At 40.8% G+C, this 18,357-nt stretch overlaps 2 protein-coding genes across 2 annotated transcripts in view; one reads left to right on the top strand and one right to left on the bottom strand.

The window, feature by feature from the left end:
• The first annotated feature begins 10,905 nt into the window (after positions 1-10,905).
• LOC6603509 lies at positions 10,906-11,682 on the top strand. Its single transcript, XM_002028450.2, has one exon. The coding sequence runs from the start codon at positions 10,915-10,917 to the stop codon at positions 11,680-11,682; it is 768 nt and encodes a 255-aa protein (XP_002028486.1). The 5' UTR covers positions 10,906-10,914.
• A 2,241-nt stretch (positions 11,683-13,923) lies between these two features.
• The window catches only part of LOC6602855 (alanine aminotransferase 2), a 53,709-nt gene continuing 49,275 nt past the window's right edge, over positions 13,924-18,357 (bottom strand). The window contains exon 3 of the mRNA XM_026990136.1: positions 13,924-13,965. Within this exon, the coding sequence (XP_026845937.1) occupies positions 13,924-13,965 (42 nt within the window). The remainder of the gene's footprint in view (positions 13,966-18,357) is intronic.

Genomic DNA, 18,357 nt, shown 5'->3' with positions numbered 1-18,357 from the left:
AATTTTTCGACACTCGCCATTGAATTGTCAGTCAAAATTTTCTTGTACGTGCTCGGAGTCTTCGTGGACTTCAAGGGAGCCTTCGACAACGTCGAGTGGAATGCTGCACTACGCCGCCTCCTTGATCTGGGATGCCGAGAAGCAGGCTTGTGGCGAAGTAGGCATGGAGTAGCCACTGTTCCGGTGACAAGATGTTGCCCGCAGGGGTCCATAAGAGGACCATTTATATGGAACATCTTGATGGGCGTGTTGCTCCAGCGCTTAGAGCCCCTTGGTGCGCTCAGCGCGTATGCTGACGACTTGCTCCTCCTCATCGAAGGAAATACCCGATCAGAGCTCGAGCAAAACGGAGGTGAGTTAATGTCCATCGTAGGTGCTTGGGGAGTTGAAGTCGGTGTTGCCGTTTCCACTAGCTAGACGGCGATCATGCTGCTCAAAGGCATACTTAGACGGCCGCCAGTGGTACGGTTTGCTGGAGCAAGCCTGCCATATAAGCGCAAGTATCGGTACCTAGGCATCACGGTCGGCGAGCGGTTGAGTTTTCTCCCGCACATCACGGTCTTGCGTGATAAGCTGACTGGAGTCGTAGGGGCAATGTCGCGCGTACTGCGGGTCAACTGGGGACTCAGTCCCCGCGAAAAGCGGACATTATATGCCGGACACATGGTGCCACTGTGCACTATTTGGTGCCTCGGTTTGGTCCGTCGTGACGACACAAGTGGTGGAGGCATCCAAGGGATAGTCCCGATTGGATGCCTGCCGGTATGCCGAACAGTGTCCACAGTGGCAAACAGGTGGACTGCAAGTACTTGCTGGAGCCCCCGGTTTCATCTGGTCGCCAGACGCCTAGCAATCAGCTTCAAACTAAAGCGTAACTACCCGCTGGAGAAATAATAATCTTGTTAAGAGTTGTTTGCATCAGATCGGATCAGAAATGTCTTTTTCCGTGCAACGCGTGGAAGACAAACGTTTGGTGAGCAGACGCACCGAATATTACCTCAAGTGGAAGGGCTACCCACGAAGATTTGGCAAATCTTAGCTGGAAGCAGAAGATGGCGCGACTAGACGAAGGCCTGTTGTGCGAGTGGCAACGCAGATGGGATAATGGTGACACCCCAGGTCGGGTGACGCACCGATTCATCCCGAACGCAGGCTTCGTCTACAGCGAGAAAAGGTTTGGCTTCACGCTGCGTGCTGGGTTGTTGCTGACGGACCACGGATCGCTCAATGCATTTCTGCACGAAAGAAGGCTTAGCGACACGCCTACATGTCATTGCGACGCAGAACGCGAGAGTCGTGGCTGTGGTTAGTACCCAAACGTTACGTTAAAACGTTAGAGAGCCTCAAGGCTCATCGTGCCGTTGCGCTCTCAACCAGGTACCGAGACCCATAGATCGGAAGACGTGTTAGATACACCTCGCCTCTCACCAAGGGGGGATACTTTCAATCGGAACCGGAAGAGTCGCTATGTATTTGCTATTGCTTCTTTCCTGGGGCGTTAAGTGGCGCATGGTACCAGCTTCTTGTGAATGTTTGCGAGCGACGTGGGGTATTTTTATTGAACTTTGGCGCGCGATGGTGGGGTATTTTATCACACTATAGCGCGAGAACTATAGTTCCACAGGGATGGATTTCAACCGTGGTTGAAATCCCTACCTGTGGAACCACCACGTTAAATAAGGCAGAGAGATCAGTCTCTGAGAACAAGCGTCTCATAGGGACGGACAGAAGAATATGTATAGTTTATGGGGTCGGAAACTCTTCCGACCTAATATACCCCTATACTCGTTATGAGTATTGGTTATAAAAATACACCTAAATGCAATTGTAAAGTACAGACCGAAAATGTTTCTCGCCATAACTTTTCGATTTACTTGGAGCATTTTTCAGCATGGTCCGTACGTCAGCTTCAACGATACGAAATATGGCTCCCAAAGTTTCTTGTGGTATTTTATTGCCTTTGGAACTGGATCAAAAATAAATTCAAGCCCTGCGATGTGCTTGCGGGTATGGAGGTGCTATGGGCACACTGGTCTGGTCAGCTGTAGGTGTGACCGTCGAGGGCTGTGCTACAGTGCTGCCAGATTTTTAGAGTCACCTAGTCAAGCTAAAAACTAAAAAAAAAATAGCTTAACAATAAGCTAACCATAAAAACACATCAGAATAATGGATACTTTAATTTTATTGATATACTTTTTAAAAATGTTTAACTAAGTAATGACATGATTTTTTTCACTTCATTATGCTATGGCCGAGTGCTTAGCAATGTACAAACAAACCGCAGCCTCCTGCATCTCGGTTTTTGAGGACTTTCTAACAAAAGGTATTTTGTTTGTTTGTGCCATGCTTGAATTGGACGCAATATGTTTTTTAGCGACAGCATGCTGCCGTAATTCGCACAACTTGGCCCCAATTTTTGCATTATAAAAGCAGCAGTACGATTTTGTGGGATCAGTTGGCACATTGCGTAGCCACTCCTTAGATTCATTGCTTTTATGTAATGTGCAAACATGTGCAATACTGTGGTGTGACTAAAATTTATCAACAAATAATTACCATACCTTTATACACAAAATTGGATGATATACCGAAATACGAACAAGAAATATTATTTTTGTCCGATTTTTCGCTAAAAATTAACAAATATTACAATTACAAAAATAAAAAAACAGAAATTGTTTTGTACTAAAACCAAAATAAGCTAAATGAACTTTTAAATAAGCTAGATTTCAAGCTATAAGCATTTAAATTGGTTTTCAAGCTATTTGGCTGTAAAATAAGCCAACTCCAGCTTAAAATAATCTAAAATGGCAACACTGCTGTGCTTTGCGCACATTGGTGATGATCATCTGCTTGTTATACCCGATACGCCAGTCACAAAACTACTCTCCTAGAGATCGAACGTGCCTACGCTAACTAAAAGCTCATCGCAAAACCTCGCACAAAGTAGAATCACCAACAACTACCAACAATTATAACTAGAACAGTAACAAACACAAATATTCAATTAAGTGACAACCTAACGGAATCAAAACCAGAGGCGCCGTAATGGGGGACCCCCAAGATCGAGGGCCTAGACTCTCTCCCCAAATTGAAACCCTTCTACAAACACCTGGACCGAAATTCGTCAACCTCTCGAGAACAGATCCCAACAAAGACCTCAACTTGGTATCCCCCTTTCTCATAAAAAAACAAGTTGACTACACCTGTGGAGGTGAAGTCTAAATGTGCAAAAAAATAAGAAAATAAGACGAAAACAAACATACAAGCGAAAAAACTAATACACCTAAAATCTCTTGCAAGCGACATCAACATCAATGTCAACGTCACAATACACAACTCTCTTAACTACTCAAAGGGCGTCGTTTACTCTAACGATTTAAGAGGCATTGAAGAAGACGAAATCCAATTAGGACTTGCGCACCAACAGGTCTCCGAAGTAAAGAAAATTTTGAAAAGAGAAAACGGATCTCTTAAAGAGACTGGCGTCTGCATATTAACATTCAACCTACTAACCCTACCGGAATACATAATGATTGGATACCATAGAGCCCAAGTCAGACAATATATACCACTTCCAATGAAATGCAACAATTGCTTCCAGTTTGGACACCTCCAAAAATTCTGCAAAAACAAAAAACTTTGCTTCAATTGCGGAGAGGACTTTCACATTGACGCGACCACACAAGAGAAATGTAACAAAACCCATCACTGCATTAACTGCAATAACGACCAGCACTCTTCGAACCCACATAACTCCACCAGCAAAAAATGCCCTATCTTTATCACTCAATACGAACTCCAAGCAATTAAAACCACAAACAAATGCGACAACAAAACAGCCCTCTCAATACTACGGACACGGAACACAGATAATACACCCCACTTATTCTCTTCAGTCACCAACACCACACAGGCCTCTACGCATTCCCAACAACAATACACAGCATCACAACAACAACACACAACACACAACACCACAACAACAACACACAGCATCACAAAAACAACAACACCCCCAGCAAGCATCCACATCCAAACGCCAAGCTGTAACGTACCCTGATATCGACTCAGAAATATACAGTAAGATAAACACCCTATCAAATTCCCATAAAGACAGCACAACCTCTAGCAATGTAAAAATTCTACCACTAACTACCTCTAAGCGCAGATTAGCAGCAATTAAGGCTGCGGACAAATTAAAAAGCTCAAGCAGCAAAAGAACAAGACAGAAGAACCCCAATACTGACGCCTTGAGTAGCAACAACTGCTTAATGGAAATAGAATCCGACTAAAACTAACAGATCAAGTAAAAACAACCCAAATAATCAGCACTCAAGAGATAAAAACTTACAAAAATGACTCTGACAATAATCCAATGGAACCTTCGAGGCTACAGAAACAACTATAATGAATTACAAATTATTATTAAACAATACCAACCTCATATAATTGCATTACAAGAAACACATTTATTTAATATTCACAATATACCCATTCCCATCAACTCACTCAATTTTGGGGGAGCAGCAGTCATCATACACAACTCAATCCAATCAAATGAAATACATTTACAAACTAACTTCGATGCAACTGCTATTGAAGTTGAATCGAAGAAAAAATTTAAAATATTTTCTGCATACATATCGCCAAGCCAAAATTTTAACGAAAGTAACCTACACAATGTTCTCAGCAATAACTCAAGCTCGCTTATTTTAGGTGATTTCAACAGTTGGAGCAAACTTGGCTCACCAAACAATAACGGAAGAGGCAATACAGTAGCCAAATTCCTAAATAACACCAACTTTATAATCTTAAACGACAAATCCCCCACACACTTTACCACTCACAATACATACACACATATTGACCTATCATTTTGCTCTCCAGACTTATTCCAATACGCTAACTGGAAAATCATCGACGACCTTCACGGAAGTGACCATTTCCCTATCCTCATTACATTCTTTAACAATAACAAACAGAATAAAACACAAAACAACCCAATCTTCGAAATAAACTCAGCCAACTGGGATGCATTTAAGGACAAAACTGATTACTTTAATACGAAAAAATTCGCCCTCAAACAATATCAATAATGAATCATCATGTCTAAATAAAATTCTACTACAAAGCGCCCATCTTACCATCCCACAAACATCAATTAAAAACCATCCCAGAAACCTTCCCTGGTGGAACAATGGACTGCAAACTCTCAACAACGAAATAAAACAAGCATGGAACAAACTAAAAAAACACATTACAACTACAAACATCATTAGATTTCGAAAAGCAACGGCAAAAGAAAATAGAATCAGATATCACTTCCATAGAACTTTCCTCCGCACTCTCAAGCTTAAGGACCCAATGATTGCAAATACATCCCCAGCAGTTAAGGATAGAATTTTAAAACTCTACAATAATATACTTAATAACTATATACCCCAAACTTACAAAATAGGTCTTGTTATACCAATAGCTAAACCCGGCTGCATCAAAACATCAATAACCTCATACCGCCCGATTTCTCTAAACTCTTGCTTCGCAAAAGTTCTAGACAAAATCATAGCCAAGAGGTTGTGGTGGTTGGTTACTACAAACAAACATATGCACACAAATCAAGTTGGTTTCAAACGTGGAAAATCAGTTACAGACAATCTAGCGTACTTAGATCATCTCATAATGTTTAATGTTTAGAGTTCAACTATGGACAGTTAAACTGTGTAAAAATAGGAATGTACAAAACATAAGATTATCTGCTACTGGAAAGTACGGTAACACAATGCAAGGCCGAAAGAAGCTAACTTAGATTATTCATTAAAGAAGATTTTACTTTGGAAGCGCAAGTATCAAAGGAAAAAAGATGGAAAAATTTATTGTAATCGCGGCAAAGGCTACGGAAAGATTCATGGTCAGAGTAGTTTTAAGGACAGAGAGGAAGACGGAGAGGAAAGTAATGCCTAGTCGGGCGGGATGGGACAGCAATTCTGATAAGGCTAATGAGGGCCGAAGATTCAACCTCGCCTAGGAGAAGTTTGTGGAGAAAGAGAATTCCAGGACAAGTTCTACGGCTTTCAAGAGAGTGCTAGTTAATGAGGCGCAGCCGACTCTCATAAGAAGGAAGATGATGAGAGGGGTCCCAATTAAGTCCGCGCAGGGCAAAGATAAGGAATTGTTTTTGAACGGACTCAAGCATATCTTGATATTTTTGGTAATGGAGAGACCAGATACAGGAACCATATTCCAAGATAGGCCGTACAAGAGAAACGTAGTGTAGTTTAGTGGTATAGGGGTCAGAAAATTCCTTCGACCATCTTTTGATAAAGCCAAGGACTCCTTTGGCTTTATTCGAAATAGCGGATATATGAGAATTAAAACATAAGTTCGGAACGAAGATAATGCCTAAGTCATTAACTTTGTACAGGCGTTCCAAGGAAATGTTATTAATTGTAAAGTCAAAAAGGTAAGGCTTGTTACGATGGAAGGTCATGACGTTACATTTGGAAATGTTAAGAGGAAGAGCGTTAATAGTACACCAATTGTTGAGAGCGTCGATATCTGATTGAAGAAATGACGGGGACACCGGATCGCTGTAGGAAAAACATAGCTTGACATCGTCAGCATACATTAGGACTCGTGAATTCATTAAAACTTGGGGAAGATCGTTTATAAAGAGTAACTAATAATTTTTTCGAAGAGTTTAGGAATGGCAGATAAGTTGGAGATATAACGGTAGTTTGAGACGTCTGATTTAGACCCCTTTTTATGAATAGGAATTAGGTAGGATTCTTTCCAGGCGGTGGGAAAATCACCAAGCTCGAGAGAGAGGTTGAACAGTTTCAAGAGGGGCGCGCAAAGAGAATCCGCACAGAGTTTGAGCACGGCACTGGGACCCAAATCTGGACCAGTGGAGAAAGAAAGTTTACATGATTTTAAATTAGTTAGAAGGCCATCATAATCAATAAAGGGGGGTGGATACAACTTGAATTATTAAAAGGGATAGGATATGAGTGCGAGGCAGGATAGTCGTGGGGTGAGGCGAGAATGGAGGGCATGTTATTAGAAGGAGCAGAGTAGCAAAGTTGAAAAAATGAAGCAAATAGATTAGCGATATCGGAATTGTTATCTGCGTAAGTACAATTTAAGTGTAAAGAAGAGGGATATTGTGAAGAATTACGTTTAGAGTTAACAAACTTAAAGAATTTTTTAGGATCTCGTTTAAAGTTGAGCTTACATTTTGCCAAATAACTATTATAGCATAGGGTATTACAAATTGAAAATTTAGATTTTGCAATTGAGTACTTAGAGAAATCTGACTGCGAGCCAGACAGTTTAAACCTCTTATATAAACGAGATTTTATATTCCTTAGGTTTACTAGCCGCGGAGTGAACCAAATAGGGCCAGAAAGGTTTCTGAGAGGGAAAACTAATGGAACAAAGGTAGGAAAGATGGAAAAAACAGTGCTATAGAAAGCGTTAGTGGCGTGCTCGATTTCGCGAAAGTCGTCGGGGAATGACCAATCTATCAGAGAAAGTGCGCTGTTCAAAGAGGTAAAATCAGCCCTCTTGAAGCAAAATATAGCTGAAGGCTTTATGCAGGATTTGGTTGGACCAGGTGAAGGCAGCTGGACATCTATTTCCAGGGTAGGATGGTAAAGGTCTTCGGGAAAAGATAGAGGGGAACCTCGGCGTACTAAAGTGTTCGTAGAGTCGGTAGTAAAGACAAGGTCTAAAATCCTACCAATGCTATTGCATATGCCGTTTATCTGACCCAATGATGAGTCGGACAGAGAATCAACGAAATCGTGCTGTATGATTGGGAACATCTGGTTGGAGTTTTAAGCTAGGATAATAGTTTTAACTCTAACCTCGCTGTAAATAAATAAATAAATAAATATACCCGATACTCAAAATTGGTATTGGGGTATATTATATTTGTGGTGAAAATGGATGTGTTTAACGTCCAGAAGGAATCGTTTCCCACCCCATAAAGTATATTTATTCTTGATCAGCATCAATAGCCGAGTCGATTGAGCCCTGCCTGTCTGTCCGTCCGTCCGTCCGTCTGTCTGTCCGTCCCTATTACCGCCTAGTGCTCAAAGACTATCAGAACTAGAGCAACGACATTTTATATCCGGACTTCTGTGATATGTCACTGTTACAAGTATATTTCAAAACTTTGCCCCGCCCACTTCCGCCCACACAAAGGGCGAAAATCTGTGGCATCCACAATTTCAAAGATACGAGAAAACAGAAACTACGCCGAATCGTAGAAGATGACTATATGTTCCAGAGTGTAAAATATGAACCAGATCGTGTAATTATTATAGCCAGAATGAAGAAAACAATTTCATTCTTTCTCCCTCCGTCTCTCTCTAACACACATGTTTCATGGTCGGTTTTGCCAATTGCAAAATATGAGTTCAAGGATCTCAGAAGCTATAAGAGCCAGAGCAAACAAATTTGGTATCCACAATACTGCGATATCGGATCTTGACCCTTTTGCGTGAAAATTTCGCCACGCAGCCTTTCGACCATGCAAAGGACGAAAATCTGGGGCATTCACAAATCTCAGAGACTGTTAAGGCTAGAGTAACCAAATTTGGTACCGCACCTCTGTTAGATCTCACTATAAAACGTATATCTCAACATTTCGCCCCACCCCCTTCCGCCCACACAAAGGACGAAAATCTGTAGCATCCACAATATTGCAGATTCGAGAAAACTAAAAACGCAGAATCATAGATAATCACCATATCTATTAGATTGCTGAATCTGGATCAGATCGGATAATTTTTATAGCCAAAAGCAAGAAATCAATATGCAGTGGCTACGCAGCACCCGACGTCACGCTCAGACTGATTTTCTGTCTCTCTCGCACGCACTCTTTGTCGTGTCTTTTAATATTCGCGGCGTCTGCCGGAGGAGAGCCATACTGACTAAGTATCGGGTATAAATGTAGAGTTACGGTCTCCGCAGCAACTCACAACGTTCCCCCTCGTTTTTACTTTATATTTTTAATTTCTGTGTCTATTACGACAACTAAAACAGCTTTCCCTAGTTTTTTTCATAGGCCATGGTATGGATGAGATCATTTATACACATATGTAGCTGCTGTTCTGCCTGCTTGATAGGCATATGTAAAACCTGCTGGGCATAGTATTGTAGTCTTTTGGGAACCATTCGATACGATTTTTAATCATCAGATCAAAAATCAAAAGTGATTGGGAATGATTTTGAAATGGTCAAAATATGAACTGAGGATTTTACATTGTGTTAACAATCTGTTACATTCTTTTATCAGATTATACTGCTCTGGTCTACTGAGTGCCCCTTACCATGTCGTATGTGATTTTATCTATTCCGAGCTTAACCGCCTTTTTCCATTCTGTTTTCAGAAATATATAAATATGCTTCGATATAGAAAGATACTGGGAGCAGTTTGTGCCAGAATTCGAACCTCTAAATATTTTGACTAAAATTACTAGGCCTGGATTCCACCAAACCTTAGGGCATCTATTGTTGCTCAAGGCATAGGTGGAGACCCTTAAATTGTGTTAGATGCTATCAGTAATATTGGCTATATCTCCTGTTATCATAGTACATTCCAGTCTTTTAAGAAGTCTGTTTTTGGCAAAAAAGAATCTGGGCTACTCTTTACTTTCACGAGATTTCACTTCTATTGATACAGGGTGATGGTGACTGCCACTAGCGAAAATGGAACTACAGCTCTATATGATACTGTCGCAGCAGTTTAAGACGTATAAGTGCAAATTATATTTCTGCCAAACTGTCCAAAATTGTAAGCTAAAATACCTTCAGTAGAAAATGCACAGGTAAGGAAAAATCCACAGGATCTTAGAGGAAAAAATTCGGAATTTCCCAAATCAAGACAATTCTAATAAGACTGTTAAAAAGGTCATTTGATTTTTATAACTTCCCGCCTTTTATCTGATAGAGCCGCACTGCTTTCATCAACAGGCTGCGTCATTTTATTTTTTATTTTTTTGTTGTGCTTACAGCCATTGATAGCAGACTTCCTCGTCATTTAAAGGTAAAATGGAAAAAAGTGAATTTCGTATTTTTTGCGAAAACCACTGCAACCAAGACTAAGCTTGATAAATACTATAGGAAATCAGCACCATGAACATCAATGCTTGGTGGTGAATTGTGAATTCCTGAATTCCGTTGTGACCGTACAAGCACAAACAGCAAAAACGATGCCGAACGTCCTGGACACCCAGTTAAGGTCTCTACACCCGAAAAAATTAAAAAAATACACGATATGGGGTTGGCCGATCGGAAAGTAAAAGTGCTAGAGATTTTGAAAGCCATACGCTTGTCAATGTGGATGGATCGCATACAATTGATATATTATTATTATCTAAGACGCGTGCAACACATTTTTTTATTTAAGCACTGCACCTAACTGATAATAATGGATAATTTAGATGTTTTTCACTAAAACACGGCACTACATTTCGCTTCTTACTCCTTTGCGCACAATTTACAATTTAAAATTTATGGATTGAAGCTTTATGAAGCCTTAAAACAACTACGGCCCACAGTGGGGCCTTCAGCCATTTCAGCTCGCTAAATTAATAACTTCTGAACGAATATACATAAATATATATTTCCATCAAATAAAAGGCAAATGTTTCAAAATTTAGTATGCACGAGTACATGGTAATGTCTAGATGGTTAAAAGTTGAAATTTGTTGGCGGTTATTAATACTGATCAAGAATATATTTATTGTATGTGGTCGAAAACGCGTCCTTCAGGCTTTTACATACATTTACACGAACTTAATCTTTAATCTTTTACTAATCTTTGAAATATCAATCAAAAATCTCATATTATCGTCCGAAAGTCAGATATCCAATATGACCGAGAGACAGGAAGAGGCCTCCCTCATGGAAAATACAACCCTAGGCAACATCATTCTCGATGAGTTTACCTGGGACTTTATGGCCGCCATATTCGACGGGGAGTTATATAGCATTATTGTAGAGATTGTGGCTCAAACTCTCCTTATTGCTATTGGTGTAGCCATAGCCACGAAATGCCTCGTACGGGGTCTAGTCCGAACAGCGGAGCACGCATTTTACTGCGTCCTCGGATTATTTCTAGCCGTTGGCGAGGCGCTGCTGTTCAGACACAGCTGGTGGCTGGTTCGGATGATCGGGATGCCCAGTCTGGAATTGATGCACAGTACTTTGGGCCTGCTGGGGTTCTGGAGCGGATGCATTGGGGTGCTACCCAAGTTGCGGCAGTGGTCCGAGCTGAAGCGACGGCATGGACACACGTCGTGCATCAGTATTAAACACTGTCTGACCAAGCATGGACTCTGCGGCCTGATGGGTCTGCTCCTAACCTTAGGCTGTCTCTTTTCGGGTCTGGCCTTGCTCGGGATCAGAAATGTTTTTCTGCACTGGTCGCACCGTATTTTAGGGCTTTCGGGTTTCTTTTGTTCGATCTGCAGTCAATGGTTTGCCTTCAACTCAGGGTTCGCTCGACGAGAGTGGCGCGAAAATCAGATCAAACTATTTAAGCTGGGATCTCTGGCCACCATTATCACGGTGGCCCACTTTGAGCTCTGGAGTCTTGCGAGGGACGTTGTTTATCTTATGTCCAAGTCTACACTCGGGCCGATTGGCGTTAAAGAAGAAGAATCATCATGATTGACCAACTTCAGTCAGTTAGAACTGAGTAAATTTTGTGACTAAATTTAAGTTTTGATTCAAAATTGTTTTTTGTTGTTTAATAAGGTTGTTCAGAAGTGCCAATGTTTTATGATACCTTGTTATGCAAAGACAATCAAAACTAATAATTGGGATATTGCGCTTTATTCTATGGGGAGCGAGTACTAATGTTCGTCCCTACGATCGACGAAAATGAGAACGAATGGAACGAATATGTAGTATGTAGTATGTAGTATATATATATATATACAGAGCATAGAGAAAAGCTTGCAGAAGCCAATTTGTTCCCAGTTAAAATGCTGATACGAATATAATCCGATTGAATTATTTTCTTTATTATATCTGCACTGCTGCGTTGCGTCGTTTAACGTCTTCTTTTAGTTTTTGCTGGGCAGCAAGGAGACAAAAGGATGCATCGGCCTTAAGCTTTGAGGTCTTCAGGAGCATAAACATAAAAGCATAGGTGATGGAGAAGTTCATACTTATCGGCAGGATCATTCTACCTTGCAATACCGGCAACATTGGACAGCCTCTAGGACCAGTGCATCTGGAGCGTGATCCCTGGTGGCTGGTGGCGAACGTGCCCAATACTGCCTTTAGACGCACTTAAGCTAGGTACACACGATGCAAACAATTTGCAGCAAGTTGAAAATAATTTGCAGCAAAAGTTGCACAAATGTTCACACCAATGCAAATATTGCATGCAAATTTCTTGCTTCAATCAATTTTTGTTTTGCACGCAAACTTTTGCATTGCTATTTCGTGCAATATATTGCGTTAATGTCTACATGTGTTTTCATTTTTTGTTTGCAGTGCTTGAAAGTGACACTCATTTGCAAGTTCTGTTGTTTTGAGAAAGTCAACGAATAACGACGTGTTTAATTATGTCGGCACAAAAATCGAGAGATGCTGCTATTGCTATATTAGCAACTTCAATAAAACGTAAAAAAGTGAGAAGTTTAGAGTCTGCAAAAAAAAAGAAAGTGTTGGGTGAAAGAGTGGATTTCCAAAAGAGATGAAAAAGGAGTGCATCAGAACCTTTTAAAAGAGCTACAAAATGGGGATGAAACAAACTATTACAATTTTTTTCGCATGTCAGTCAGTGATTTCAGTTTTTTATTAGAAAAGTAAAAAACTACATAACTAAACAAGACACTGCTGGTATAAGTAGTTGTCCGATGTACCCTGGCCACTCTTTTTTTTGCTTCACTCTGCGCACATGCAAAAATTGAGTGCGCAAATGATGAATTTTTGTTTTTATTTCATCATCACTTTTGTCTAATTTTTCTGCAATTTCGCGATAAGCATTTTGCTTTTTATGCTTATTTTTATAGTTTGCTGGCATCCCATAAAACAGAATAATTCTCGTACAAATCAATTAATTTTATCGTTTTCTCGCGATCCCACATGTTGCTTTGCTTGCTGCAATATTGCGACTGAAAGCAAACAGCACATGCAAACAAGCAAGCAACTGACTCAACCAAGTTAACCGTAAAGTTCTGTATACAGACGAAAAGCAAAAATAGTTGCCGCAAACAGTTATTGCAAATTTTTTTTTTGCTGCAAATTGTTTGCATCGTGTGTACCTAGCTTTAGCTGCATTTCCTTAGCTCGCACAGTGGGGCTTTAGCCGAAAAGAGGTGACAAAAGTCAAACGATTTTTGTGAGCTTTGGATAATATGAATATATCTGATTGAGAGACTTCAAGCCTTTATTAAGAGAATTAAGTATTGTTAATGCTCAACAAAAGCCTGGGCTGTTGCATAGACAGTTCTAAAGAAAAACTATTTTCCAAACCATTTAATTTTTTCGTTGTTTTTCAACATTGACTTGATTTTACAAAAACTGGTAACCTCGCACGAAAAAGAGCAAAAAGGGATGTCGCAAGAATGAAATTCCATATAAAATAATATTTTGACCGTTTGACTGTGCGATGTTGCTTTACTAAAATCGATCTAGAAGCCGAACGGCTCGAAATCGCAGGATGCGCTGTAAAACTAAGATAAACAAATATTCAAAGAACATACGCTGTGACGAAAAACGTTGTGAGCAGTGCTGCCAGTTTAGCCTATTCCAGGCTAGATCTAGCATTTTTAAAAGTGTACTAGCAATAAAATGTTTAGCATATTAAAAAAAAAAAATTAGTTTATTTTAGCTTTAAATGTAAACTGAAACTTTTTTTTGTTTTTTGCTACCCCGTAGACTATACATATATAAATATTAGTTCTTAAGAAACTCAATGTACTTTCCGTGGGCCAAGTGCTGCGGCACAAAACACCAACGATATTGTGAATATTTGTGAATATAGCACCGACATTGATCGTATAAAGTCATTGTACGATAACATATATTTATAAAAATGGGAAAATACCCATAATACTATTATGTTTTGGGCAGTTTTGCTGGCCCACAAAGATGGGGGAAGAAGCAACCTATTTGAATCACTATAACGAACCAGGCTGGGTGTTGGGGAGTGGGAAAACGGCATTTGGCTAGCCGAAAGCAAAAAAAAACTGTAGTCGAAAACTTTATAAAATTTATTGAATCATGACCAAAGAAACTGAGTAATTTCCAAATTAAAACTAAACCTAACCAAAAAAAAAAAACGTACGCATAAAAAAATAAAACAGAATGAATTTCAAAATATCAATAAAATGACTTACTAATAACGATAAATAAAACGAACAATTATTTCATATGTAAAGGCAATTAACGGCCAGACCGAAAGGGGGTGAAGAAACAGAAACAATGGGGGGAATTATACAAATTACTTGACTCTCCCTCCTCTTTGCTGTCCTTAGTGGGACTTGAGTCGAAATGTCTAGGTTAAGTTTTTTTGCATTTTCTTTTTCACTCATCCGCAGATACGCATGTCCACCGACGAAAGCGCTCCCCGGAGGAGACTCGGACCTGGAAAGAGAACTCCGATCGGGAGTAACACAAAAGCAAACAAAAAACTCACTCACAAATTCCACTCTATTATCTCTCCACTTTTGTTTTTCAAGACTCACTCCGCTCGAGTATAAAAACCACTTTCTCGGCCCTCTTTTTATACCCGATACTCAAAATGAGTATTGGGGTATATTAGATTTGTGGTAAAAGTGGATGTGTGTAACTTCCAGAAGGCATCGTTTCCGACCCCATAAAGTATATATATTCTTGATCAGCATCAATAGCCGACTCGATTGAGCCCAGTCTGTCTGTCCGTCCGTCCGTCTGTCTGTCTGTCCGTCTGTCCGTCCAATTCAGCGCCTAGTGCTCAAAGACCATAAGAGCTAGAGCAACGATGTTTTGGATCCAGACTTCTGTGATATGTCACTGCTACAAAAATATTTCAAAACTTCACCCCGCCCACTTCCGCCTCACAAAGGGCGAAAATCTGTGGCACCCACAAATTCAAAGATACGGGAAAACTGAACACGCAGAACCGTAGAGGACGACTGTATGTTCCAGAGTGTGAAATCTGAACCAGATCGTAAAATTATTATAGCCAGAATCAAGAAAACAATTTCATTCTTTCTCGCTGTGTCTCTCTCTAACGCACAGGTTTCATGGTCGGTTTTGCCAATTGCAAAATTTGAGTTCAAGGATCTCAGAACCCATAAGAGCTAGAGCAACCAAATTTGGTATCCACACTCCTGTGATATCGGCCCTTGACCGTTTTGTATCAAAATTTCGACTCACCCCCTTCCGCCCCCGCAAAGGACGAAAATCTGGGGCATCCGTAAATCTCAGAGACTATTAACGCTAGAGTAACCAAATTTAGTATCCGCACTCCTGTTAGATCTCACTATAAAACGTATATCTCAAAATTTCGCCTCACCCCGTTCCGCCCACACAAAGGACGAAAATCTGTTGCATCCACAATATTGCAGATTCGAGAAAACTAAAAACGCAGAATCATATCTATCATATCTATATCGTATCATATATATATCATATCTATCTGTCATATCTATATCTGACCATATCTATCAGATTGCTGAGTCTGGATCAGATCGGATCATCTTTATAGCCAATAGAAACAAATCAAAAACTGGCTACGCAGCGCCCGACGTCACGCTCAGACTGATTTTCTGTCTCTCTCGCACGCACTCTTTGTCGTGTCGTTTAATATTAGCGGCGTCTGCCGCAAGAGAGCCATACTGACTTAGTATCGGGTATAACTGTAGAGTTGCGGTGTCCGCAGCAACTCACAACGTTCCCCCTCGTTTTTTCTTGTTTTCGCCCGCATTTTGCTGTTTCCGACGATGCGCTCTAGCTACGCTATATAGCCCTTCCTTGGCTTGCTCTCGAACTGGATGATTGAGCTTTCTTTTCCCCCAAAAAGCACTCAACTCCCGTTAGTTTTGGTGCCCGTGTACTTGGGCCTGTAAACATTTTATGCCGCTTCTGCTTCTCCTCTGGACCCCTTTTGGCGTCACTCGGACGCTCGATCTCCTCGACGCCTCGGCGTCTTTGGATCTGCGAAGCCGATCCACGCCGGTTTTGAGACGCAAATACGGCGACGCGGCGTTCCTCTTTGGGCAGTATGCCAATGGCCGGTCTTATACGGATGAAACTGTCAGACTAATTTGCCAAATTATTCTTTTCCCTTCTCAATCTCACCTAGCATGGGACAACTAATGCCGGAGTGACTCCAGCTTTTCTCCTCCCGTCGCGATTGCTCTTTTTGACGCACAAAAAACAATATTTTTCCGCTGATGGAGAAGACGAATACTCGGGTCGAGCGCCAAAACTGGAAGAGACCGAAGCCAAGCACCTCATCAAGCTAGAACCCTCGGGCCCCCTCAAAGAACAGGTTGAAATGCCAGAGAAAGTTGACGATCCATGCTGTTAACTCTATCACCCTTTTGCTATGCCCCTTGTCGTGACCTCCCAGACTTAGCCCATAGATGGTGTTTGCTCTGCCACGGCCATTACGGTGCCGACCACTAGATTGCGCTGCGATCCAGATCTCTCGGCTGATCCAAGCGTTACATCACTTGATCTTTTTGCTATTCAAATGCTCTCGCTCCCATGGCCAAATGCTGATGTGGAACGAGTGTTCACTCAAATGAATATATTTGAGACTAAATTGCGCAACAGGTTGCATGTAAAAGCGTTTTTAGTTCAAGTTGAACGAACAAGTTTTTGAAAACATTTTAACACTGTTTAAAATTGTATAGTGTTGCGAAGACAAGGAAAATCGCCATCGAATCGCCAATAAAAAAACGAAAAATATAACAACTGTTAAAGTTATTTTACTTGGTAATGCAACTAAAGATCAGTTTACAGAATTATACAAATTCGCTTTCGAGTAATGTGCGCAAGAGACTGAGCCGAAAGAAGAAACTTAGATATGCAGCAGGGCACATCCGCAGTGTTGAAAGGGATCGATAACTAATTATCGTGGCAGTCAGTTTGAAAACTCCTCCTCAACACAACGCATGTTTACGAACTTTAAACACTACTTAACTAATATTCGAAAACATATCAAGCAACTTATAAATGATGTCTTAAACCGAATGCGAATACAAATTTATGGTGCTTAACTTTGACTAAGTTCTTTGTGAGGTAGATGCGCAATGTCGACTGTCAAAAGAGATGATTTTGAGAACTTCTCGAATATGATGTACCTTAACGTCGATGTGTTTTGTACGTGCATGAAACATGGGGTTTCTAGCAAGCTGCTGTGCTACAATGTTGTCGCCGTAGATCTGAATAGTTGACTCCTGGAATATCAGCTTCAAGTCAATGAGTAGGCTGCGAAAGTATATCGCCTCTTTTGCTGCAGATGATAAGGCTATGTACTCTGCCTCTTTGGAACTGAGCACAACCGTCGATTGCTTTCTTGACTCCCAAGAAACTGCTCCCCCTGCCAACATGCATGACTTCCGGTTTGTAAAATCACTAGCCCAATCTGCATCAACAAAACCCTCAATTGCCTTTCTTTGCTTTGTGTAGCATATCTCCCAATCGATAGTCTTTGCCAAATATCGAATGATGTGCTTGGATGCCGCTTCATGCTCGGAATGCTGATCCTTCTTACGTTGAGCAAATTTATTCACCGAATGCAATGTCCGGACGAGTCATAACTGCAAGATATGATAACTCTCCAATTAGCTTCTGGAACGATGTGATGTCGACCTTGCGGCAGTCCTCTTTGTTGCATGCCACCTGGTAACCAGCTTCCAGCGGCGTGGACGTCTGTCGACAATCTTTCATACTGTACTGGACTGTTCGAGTAACTCTCTAATGTACTTTCGTTGGCTGATTGAAATCGCACCAGTACTGCCTCAATACCTAAAAAGTATTGCATAGGCCCGATGTCAACCACATCAAACTCTGCTGCAATCCTTGTCTTGATATCAGATATATCAGCTAGGTCTTTTCACAAGGATTGATTAATTTTTAAAGCTTTTACAGGCGCTTAAAGTGAAAAGTGATAAAAATATATCCACATGTGCTCGCCACTGTAGATGCGCCGTTGCGCCACTGTCTATGCACCATGCATTTAACATCTGGTCATTTGGCTTAGCTAAATTTAGGATTGGTACATATTTTTCAGTTTCCACTTTGGCATCTCTGGTTACGCAAAGCATTGTACCAAAAACTATACAATACCAAGATGTTGCATGAGGAACAAATTCTTTTTCAATTTTCGTTTGACGC

The sequence above is a fragment of the Drosophila persimilis genome, unplaced genomic scaffold (genome assembly GCF_003286085.1).
Source record: "Drosophila persimilis strain 14011-0111.01,24,50 unplaced genomic scaffold, DperRS2 tig00000520-arrow-pilon, whole genome shotgun sequence".
Classification (NCBI taxonomy): Eukaryota; Metazoa; Arthropoda; class Insecta; order Diptera; family Drosophilidae; genus Drosophila; species Drosophila persimilis.
The sequence above is the reverse complement of the archived record's forward strand: the minus strand, read 5'-3'. Positions and strand labels throughout refer to the sequence as shown.